General features: G+C 43.8%; 1 protein-coding gene across 2 annotated transcripts in view; it reads right to left on the reverse strand.

Annotated features, from left to right (window-relative positions):
- The window catches only part of LOC117883400 (pre-mRNA 3'-end-processing factor FIP1-like), a 36,517-nt gene extending 27,172 nt beyond the window's left edge, over window positions 1-9,345 (reverse strand). Inside the window, exons 1-6 of one of the 2 annotated variants that reach the window (XM_034782671.1) lie at window positions 8,951-9,345; window positions 7,068-7,107; window positions 4,024-4,108; window positions 3,203-3,309; window positions 1,955-2,013; window positions 604-714 (exon numbers count right to left, since the gene is read on the reverse strand). In XM_034782671.1, the coding sequence (XP_034638562.1) occupies window positions 604-714; window positions 1,955-2,013; window positions 3,203-3,309; window positions 4,024-4,108; window positions 7,068-7,107; window positions 8,951-9,032 (484 nt within the window). In that variant the 5' untranslated portion in view covers window positions 9,033-9,345. Of the gene's footprint in view, window positions 1-603; window positions 715-1,954; window positions 2,014-3,202; window positions 3,310-4,023; window positions 4,109-5,801; window positions 5,828-7,067; window positions 7,108-8,950 lie in introns of those variants that run through there. The other variant, XM_034782672.1, reaches the window with a different exon arrangement.
- Window positions 9,346-9,742: the final 397 nt, after the last annotated feature.

Below are 9,742 nucleotides of genomic sequence, written 5' to 3' on the forward strand. Positions count from 1 at the left end.
AATGCTTTCATACTGCTACCAGAGTCACATGTTTTAGGAAACAGAGGTTGAATATAAAGACCAGCTACTTTTCTTTAGGAAAGTAAGAAACAGAATACAAGTCTAGCCCAATTTCTTCTGATCACTGCTGAAATTGGTACATGGCTTAGGTCTGGTCTATACTACCCGCCTGAATCGGCGGGTAGAAATCGACCTCTCGGGGATCGATTTATCGCGTCCCGTTGGGACGCGACAATCGATCCCCAAATCGGCGCTCTAACTCCACCAGCGGAGGTGGTAGTAAGCGCCGCCGACAAAAAGCGTCAGAAGTCGATTTTGCCGCCGTCCTCACAACGGGGTAAGTCGGCTGCAATACGTCGAATTCAGCTACGCTATTCACGTAGCTGAATTTGCGTATCTTAAATCGACTCCCCGCTGTAGTGTAGATGTACCCTCAGTAACTCTAGTTAGCATCACTAATTGCTCAGAAAAGGAGTCAGAGGTTGATCAGGATTTCTCCCTCCATCCCTCATGGCAGCAACACTTTGACAGAAACTATGCATGAAAAGCAAAATAAAACAGAACTGCAGAAAATATTTACCACAAGAAACTTTGAGGCCCCACCTGGTTTCCGCCACGGTTTGTCTTCAAACGAATCTAAATCCACTTCTATTACAGGCAATCCATTTATATTCCCTGTGGCATCTAGATCAATACCTTTGGGCTGCAACTTGGCTTTGAAGAGAGAGAAATTGTTACCGCTTTTAATGCAATGCTTCTAATCCACCAATTTGATGAGCGAATTATTCAGTTTAAAATAGCTATTATCTGCTATGAATTTAACATCAGCTCTGCATCTGTCTGTTTCTCAATGTAACCAGATCTAACTTTCTAGTATAAAAACAACTTTCAGTGATTTGTGAATAGATGGCCATGGTGTTATAGCTACTAAACCTGGAGAGCTGGGAGGCAAAGAAAAAAATACCCTCAAAATACCAGCACTGTAGATGAACCAAATAAGCCATTTAGGCAACTATGAGATTTAGCTCAGAAGAAAATATTAACTTTTCTCAAGATCATTCAGTACAATCCCCCTCCCCCCCACAACAGATGCAGACAGGTCTACTTTTAATGTTAGCTTTGGGCTTTATTTTACAATATGCCAACAAACCACTGGAGCCAATGGGAGTCCCTGGTGCTCAGCACGTTGCAAGAAGAAAAAGACTTTGGAGGCAACTACATCTCCTCAGTTCTCCTCAGCCAGAGGGAAGATAATCACCACAAAGGGACTGGGAAAAGGGAAAATAGGGATTGCAAAAAGACAATTTCCCATACAGAAAGGAAAAGAGGGGTAAAAGGGGAGAGGACATATTGCAGAGATATTTTAAACCCAACATATGATGTAGAATATAAAACTGAATGAGGTACTGAGGGCTGATTCCAGCCAACTGATTAGTTAATGGTCAAGGGCCAGAGTCTTCTGCCCTTACTCCTGGTGATTAATATCTTGCACTGCAAGTAGCCCCACTGATCTCAGTAAGCCTACTCATGCAGTGAGGCAACACTCAGTGCAAGCAAGGATAGTAGAATCCAGCCCCAAGCATTAATTCTCTAGTAACATCCTGTCCTGAACAGATGCTGTGTAACACAGCGATTGTCTTTTTTTCCATTTTCAGTTTTAAACAGCAATTACAACCTGGCTGCCTGGCATTTCCAGGTGATCAATTACCAGCTGGCTGTTCCTCCAACACATGCTGGGCCATCAATTCTCCCCAGCCAGCCACTAATCTTTAAGAAACTCACTGCACGGAGCTCACTATTGCTTTAAAGAAGAGTCTCTTTTTTGAGGGTTGTGTGCAATTAGAGTAAGCAATATTTTTAGCTGGTCCAGCCATTCATGCCAGAGACTTCAGCAAAAACCCTGTGCAGGAAGTTTGAAATACCGTAAAATAAATTTTATTATTATGATTAATACCTGAAGAGGATGTTCCATAGCCTCTACCTGTTTTTAAGTTTAGATTCATAGGAGTCCCCCTAGACAGAAAAGAATGAGAAGAGATTTGCATCAGTATTTCAATATATGGGTTGGATTTTTTGTTGTACGTGCTAGCCTCAATATATCCCAGCAGACTGGAAGAACATAAAGAGTTGTTCCAACCAACAATGCCCTTTGCCTTATCTGAAGCGTCTTTGTGATTTATATTACTTAAGACTCCATTACTTTAAAAATTAGATTGCACTGTTCATGTAAAGCTATTGATGGTGGAGCAGGCAGCATACGGAAATGGATATCCAGCAGTGTACATTGAGATAAGCAGCAACACACGAGATTGTCTGGACTCAGAAGCAGAGCCTGATGATTTCCCCAATGTTGGTAGGTATCATCCTGCCAGAGAGCATACTCGTGATTAAGAATTAGGATGGAGCTGGGCAACGGGGGAAAGAATTGTAGCAGCAAGTCTGCACAGAATATGAGAAAGGAAGGGAGCACTCTGGTTCACAATGAAAAACACAGAATCCAAAAAAGGATGTTTGGAAAATTCTAAGGAATCAGCGATTGGATGAATGGGGCATCGCTCTTTAGAATGAACCATTAGACCCCAAACCCTTCCTGCAAAAGCAGAGGGGAGTTATCTTTGCAGCGAAGGATTAGAATATGCTGCAATGAACAGGTAAAAGGTTTCCTTAAGACGACAGTTGCCAGCAGCAACCAGAAATGCTGCCCCCTTATTTCCATCTAATACAGAATAGTAAATGTTATTCAGACTCAGATTCTTAACCATCTCAGTGACAGGTGGCTGGTTTGCAAATCTGGTCTCACCATACCTCAGCTGTGAAGAATTGGACAGCTGAAACAATTAATGAATTCAGGGCTTCTATTTAATTCATCTGCTGTTTAGCTGGATTCTTCATTTAAATTCAACAAAACCTCAAGAATTAAAGTAATTTTAAGAACTTGCACTACTTCCCACCTTCTATTTCACTCAGTCAAGTGCTCCACCAATATTAATTATTCAACATGATGGCAGTTGACATGTGGAGTATTAGCCTCATTTTACAGATGGGTCACCCAGCAAGCCAATGCCAGAAACAGGCACTAGCCATTAAACTCCCTGCCTCTTAAAATGGTAAGATCAACTGCTTTTTTCCCCCTGAATCATAATGATAAGAAGAAAGTTGGTTATTAAAACAAACAACAGGCACTGTAACCAGAAATACATACATGTACGATGGTGCTCCTGTTTTAATGTTGCCAATGGTAACTTTCACATCATCATCATCACTGTCGCTATCACTGTCTTCCTCATCATCTTCACCACTCGGAGGGGCCTAACAGTAACACAGACACATGGGGACTCATTGATACTTACACCCAAGAAATTCACCTGGATGAGAACGCAAGTCTTAAAAGCTCAATAAAGTAGTACAAGTTAGGAAGAATGATTCTGTTACAAAGACATCCTTTTCCACTTGGTTAATAATCAATATTTTTTTTAAAAACCACAATAAATAAATATTGTTTCACCTTTCATCCAAGGATGTCCGAACTATTTTCAAACTTTAACTCCCACCACAGCCCTGTGGGGTTGCCTGGGAGTGTTACTACACCAGTTTTGCACATTAGGCTCTGATTCAGGCAAGTGCTTAAGCATACATATAAACTTTAAGCATGTGGTTAACTCTCACCAATTTCAGTGGGATGCGATCCTGAATCAAGGCCAGAGAAATTAAGGTACAGAGGAGTTGAGAGGTTCAAAATGAGTAATCCAAGGAGTCAATGGCTGAGTCAGAAGTAGACCTTGGCAATCCCAACACCTAATACTCTGACCACAGGCATTTTAGGTAGAAAAACTACATGCTGTAATTAGCACCCAGAATTGCTAATTAATAAGTTATTATAGTATAGGTGTAATAAGCTATATTTGAGATGACAAGTAGTAGCCCCCTTTTTACTTGAGCCTCGTTATACACCAACATTTACAAGGAGTGAACATGCACTGCATTGCAATAGCCACATCCAGCAGTTATAGCTGTAACACATACATGTTGTGACATCTCTCGGTCTTCACCGGTGACAGGCCGGCTCTCCTGAGGAGCATCTTGCAAAGGATGAGAAGATTCTGCATGTCTACCAAATATAACAGACCACAATAAATACAATTGACCCATGGAGCGACCTATTCATGTTTCCAAAGTGCCCATCCGTACAGAATCAAGATAACATTCTGATCATAGTTTTACCAAGAGATATATTTGATTCTGGTGACTGGTAGTAGAGTAGTTAGCTCAAATTCATTCTCAGCAGGTTTTGCTTTTATTGGTGAAAGGCAATTTAGAGTTCCTGAAAGATGCCAGATGGGCAGCCTTGCACACCAAACACTTATTTATCCACAGATCAGCTAAGGCACTTGCAGCAGCTCTGAAAGATTCCCAGTGTGCCTCAACCCCACTACTTCTAAGGGTAAGAAGATGGTTCAGTCTCCATAGCCCATTCAATCCTTGGCCTTTCCCTGAGACTGCCAACAAGAGTGCCAATTATACAGGCATTTTTAAGTGAAGAGGACCCCTGCCCAGTAGGAATTAGATCAAGATCAGTTGATTCCCTTTCTACAAGCCACCAAACATTAACAACGTTCAGTTATTAAGGACTTGGGCTGAATTTTAACCAGTTACCTGGAGATTAAAGGACAGGTAATTAACAATCCCATAGACCATCCCATTTCCTTATTCATTGCAAATTAATCCTAATATCCATTATTGCACTTTCAGATTTATTCTGTTAACTAAAGATTGTGGAGCAAATGTTAGTATTGTTTATTGTATTTTCCAAGCAAGCCAGTCACAACAAAAATCATATGTACCTTACGTGTTATGGAACTAAAAATCAAAGGCGGCAGACTTAGCCATGGAACTGGAACAGTTATTTTGAAATTCTAATAGAATCCTTTTTTTAAAAGTTAATTTAACTGGAGGACTCAAGAGCCCAAACATGCCAACACTTACATCTGAGCAAAGCTTATTACTGGGGGTACTCCCACTGAAGTCAATGAAGATACTCATGGGGATAAGCACCATGTCTGCTAGTGAGTGTTTGCTCCCTTTGGGGTTAGATCCTGCAAACACACGACACACAAAGGCCACACACTGAACAGATTAAAGCCATTTCAGAGGCTGCACAAAACAGCTTCTAAACAAGGAAGCCAAAGATCACATTGACATAATGGAGCCCAGTAATACAAAATCTTGGAAGTGATTACCAAGAATCAAATAAAATAAAAGTCCACCCACTGCAGTTCTGGAAACTAATGAAGCTCTCTTATTAGGAGGCTAGGAAGACAAGATTGTGAAAAGACAGACAGACCTGGGCAAGCAGCCTAAATGAATTCTTTATCAGTTGCACAGTCATGTTGGAGGAGAGGTAGTGAAAAGTTTCACAAAGAAAGAATTGCAGTAATCAAGCCAAGATTAAACAAAAGTACAGACAAAGATTTCAGCAGCTGTCCTAGTAAGCATAGGTACCAGTATGGTCAAATTCCTGAGGTGGTAGCAAAAGCACTTCAATTACCAAATTAGCATAACAGGCTTCAAAAAGAAGATCAGACTCCACAACAACTCCAAGGTCACGGGCATCAAGTCATTGTGGAAAGATAAAGAGAAGTACCACTGGAGGAAATTGCCACAGATGGCTCCCCAAAACCTCTGACATTCTTTTTACCAAATCAAAAGCAATTAAAAGCATTGATCTCAAACCACAGAATTGTCTCAGAATCCAAGATCATTGATCAGCCAGCACTGAATTAAAGAAAAGCAACAAATGTTACCTTCAGCTTCAAATCACAGGAAGTATCTGTGGATGCGTATTACAATTTGTGAATTTAAAGTTCAAGTACACATCTATAAAGTAACAGCCACTTTCCTACAGTTTTAAGAAGAGAACAAATAATCACTTTGACAGGACTAGTGTCATCACTTTTATGTTGGCAATAGTCCTGGGCATTTTATTTCCACCCCCTGAATCCCAACATAACCCTTTGTGCCAGGGATAAAACAGCCCCTTTTACAGCACTGCTATAATTTCACAAAATCCTCTGCATCAAGGAATGTCAAGAGATACTGAATACATGTTATTTGTGTACACTGTCTTCCCACGGATAGTCAATGTATTCAGAGAGAACATCATACTGGAATTTCAATGGTTAACAAAGAGTCTAGCAAATCATCTTGCTGGCACATCTCACAACCCATACAAAGTTTATATGTGAGACAAAGACTCAAAATAAGAAAAATAAGAGCAGGAAGCAAATAATAATAATAATACTTTGCAGTCAAGGTTTTAAAGTGATTTGCAAACATTAATAAATTGAAGGATGTAGCTACTTTATCTTATGGAGCATTTCTGATAATCTCATGTAAATCATAAAGAGACAAGAACACTATTTATGTAGGTTAGCAGTACATTTATGTCTAAAATCAGAGACTGTCCTTGTCATGAGGGATAGTTGATATTACATTTGCTAAGTGCAATAAGATAGTCCACAGTTTGCTTGTGTGTGTTCATATTGGTTGAATGAGGATACTTGCTCCAAAGAGGATAATATTCATAATGGTCCCAAAGTGCAGCAAACACTGGGCTAAATTTTCTGTGTTTCTGAGCACCTTGAACTCCAGTTTATGGCGGCTGTACAACAATCCTGAAATTCCTATCATATGTACACATACAAAAAATATTCAAATGCAGACACCTCTGGGGTGGAGGAAGGCACAGCTGGTGCATACCACACTGCAGAAGTATAGTGGGGAGGGAGGGGGAAATTTTGGTCAAGGATACTGGGAGAATCCTCTAATCTTATTAAGGATCCAGTGTAACTTTTCATATCACCACAGAACTTGTTTTTGAAGGTCTCATCCAAAAGATGTCCAAACAGTAAAGTTCACACAACTCAATTTGTTGCAATGCAAGGGGATGAGTTGACTGTCAAGATCTGAAACTAGGCTCAAGGTATCTAGGAATTATAGGCCTGATGCTGAGACAGAGTTCGCCCCTCCAGCAGATACAGTTATTCTGAGTGACTAGTTTACAGACTTACCTAGCAATTGGTCCATCTTCTTGCTTACCAGTGGTGTCATCTGCAAACATGATAAAAATAACATATTAAATCAAAAACCAAAGAGATCAGAACTTATAACACAGTCTGGGCCTTTTGGGAAAAAACTATCATATATACACATTATAAGTAATGTTTATTTCCAAAGCAAAGCTCAATATGAAATAAAGCAATGAAAAAGTAAGATTACACATCCTTGACAACCAACAGAATTAAAAAAGGCCTTTGAATGCCAGACCCCAGATTATGCAACAGAATGAATAAAGGCACCTATCAAGCCAGGTATGGATCTTGGCTCCAAGAGTCTTCACACATTTTTTTCTGTGGGAAAGAGACCAGGCTAGGTGGGAACAGGACCTCAAGTCAAAAAGTTTTCAAAAGCAAAAGTCAAAAGACCAGAAAATATACTGACCTTAATTGACAAAAAAAATTTAAGGTCTCACAATGGTAGGAAATGCATGGAGTGATGGATGCATTGAAAAAGATGCCTGGTAACTGTTCCAAGAATGCTCTGCCAGCAAACCCAGGCTCTGACCCTTCACTTGGATACATATGGAGCCCCAAGTGGCACAGGGGTCCACTTGCATCAATCCAGTGACAGAACTGGGGCCCAAATATGCATTTACCTGACAGATTTTAAAAGTTATTATGCACACCAATGTCTTGCTATTTGAGTTTCATTCTGCCCCATTTCATTCTTCATTATCCTATTACTGTTAAAAAGTGATCATATACAAGCCAAAAAATGCTATACTGTATTAAACAGCATCAAAGACTGTGACAGAAGAAAAAAAATTCTGATGGAAGGTCAACTCCCACTTCAGCTCACCCAGCTTAGGTAGTGGATTCAGACTTACTTTTATTGATTTAGTGCCATAAGCATGCATGGCCCTTTGCAAACAACTAAAAGTAACAAATTTCTACCGTGAAGGAGTTTACAATCTGAAACAGACATAACCCAGTAAAGGATGACAGTAGTATCCCACACAATGGCTAGGACAACAAAGTAAGGCAAATTAATAGGGCGTATGTGTGTACATACACACAAATGTCACCAAAGGGAAGGAGAAAAATCTATAGAAACCCCATGGAGTCTATAGAAAAAAAAAACTAAAACTGATAATTAACCTGTCTGAATCTAGGTAAGAGTTTTTCATTTGATTGTGGTCTACCAGCAGTGCCACAACCCATGATCTCTATTCCACTCCCGACATAAAATCTTGCAATGGTCAGTGGAATCTAATACAAGACCATCACATAGGCATGTACTGGTTGGGTATGGAAAGGCTCCCAGATAAACCTACACAGCCATTAGTCAACTCCATCACCTCTCCAGTAGGAGAAGGGGATGTGGCTGCTCAGAAGCTCAGGGGAAGGCAGACCATAATCTGGAGAGTGCCTGTGCTCTATCCTAGTCTACTTTGCCTTCTGACTAGTGAGGGCTTTCATAGGTTATGCCTACACAGCGTTACAAACCTGGGTCTATGGACTCTGTGTTTCCAAGCCTGCACTTGCACCTCCACATTGTATTATTAAGCCTGGCTCTACAATAGCTAGACCCCAGTCTCACAGCTGCACTAACATGTCCACACCGCACTATATAGACTCGGGTCTGCGGCTTGAGCTGCGTCCACACCGCCAAACGACAGGGGCTGGGACCCACCCCCAGCAGGGCCATGAGCGCTTGCTGGCCCCACTCAGGCTGGTTACTGTGGGCGGGCTGGGCCCAAAGCCGAGCCGGAGCCTGGGGGAGGTGCAGTGCGGACAGACCCCGCCGAGGGGTGCTCGGGCGCAGGGGACCATCTCGCACAGCGCATCCCCCGTGGCGACTCGGCGCTAGGCACGGCCGCCGCCCGGCTACCTACCCCCGTACAACCAGTGCTCCTCGTCCTCCTCCGCCTCCAGCGGCGCCGCGCCCGAGGCAGGGGGCTCCAGCTCGGTGGCCATGGCCGCCGCGCCCTGGCCTGGGGGGATGCGCCGGCACCGGCCCGGCGGGAGGAGGGCAGGCGACCTTCGCCGCCACAGGGCCGCACCGCGCTCGGAGGGGACGCGCGGGCCTGGCGCGCCTCACGCAGGGGGCCAGGCCGCGCCGCCCCCCATGGCCCCGCTGCGTTCGGCGCAGTCCCAGCCCCGCCGCCTGCACGCGCCGCTAACGGGCCGCCATCGCTCTTTCTCTGGAGGAGGAGGAAAAACCCGCGTGCGAGCCGGGTCCGCCGGGTCCTAGCGCCGCTCTGCCCCGCCGCGGGATCAACAAAAGGCGCTCCGCATCCCAAACAAGCGGCGTTCTTTCTGCTACTGCGCATGAGCAGATGGCGGCCAGCGTTCCTACTGAGCATGCGCGGAGAGCAAGCACATGTGCAGTGGGAGAAGTGAAGCCACAGGGAAGCGCTTATGCCCTCAATTTTCCATTGGCGCTTGGCTTTGCTCTGGGCATGTGCGGGGCGGGGCTTGGTCTCTTCCTCGAGCCTCAGCGCCGAGTGGGGGGCCGGCCGGGGGCTACAGCCCTGGCGCTTTGGCAGCGCGGGAGTGTGTCCCTCCAGGCCCAACCCCCGCGCTGGGCGAGGACCGTCCCTGAGCTCGTGGCCACCCATTCCCTGGAGCGCAGCCGTTCTAAGGCCACGGGGCGCGCGCTGTGCAGCACGGGCTGGGGAAGGACA

This window comes from Trachemys scripta, chromosome 9 (assembly GCF_013100865.1).
Source record: "Trachemys scripta elegans isolate TJP31775 chromosome 9, CAS_Tse_1.0, whole genome shotgun sequence".
NCBI classification, from domain to species: Eukaryota; Metazoa; Chordata; order Testudines; family Emydidae; genus Trachemys; species Trachemys scripta.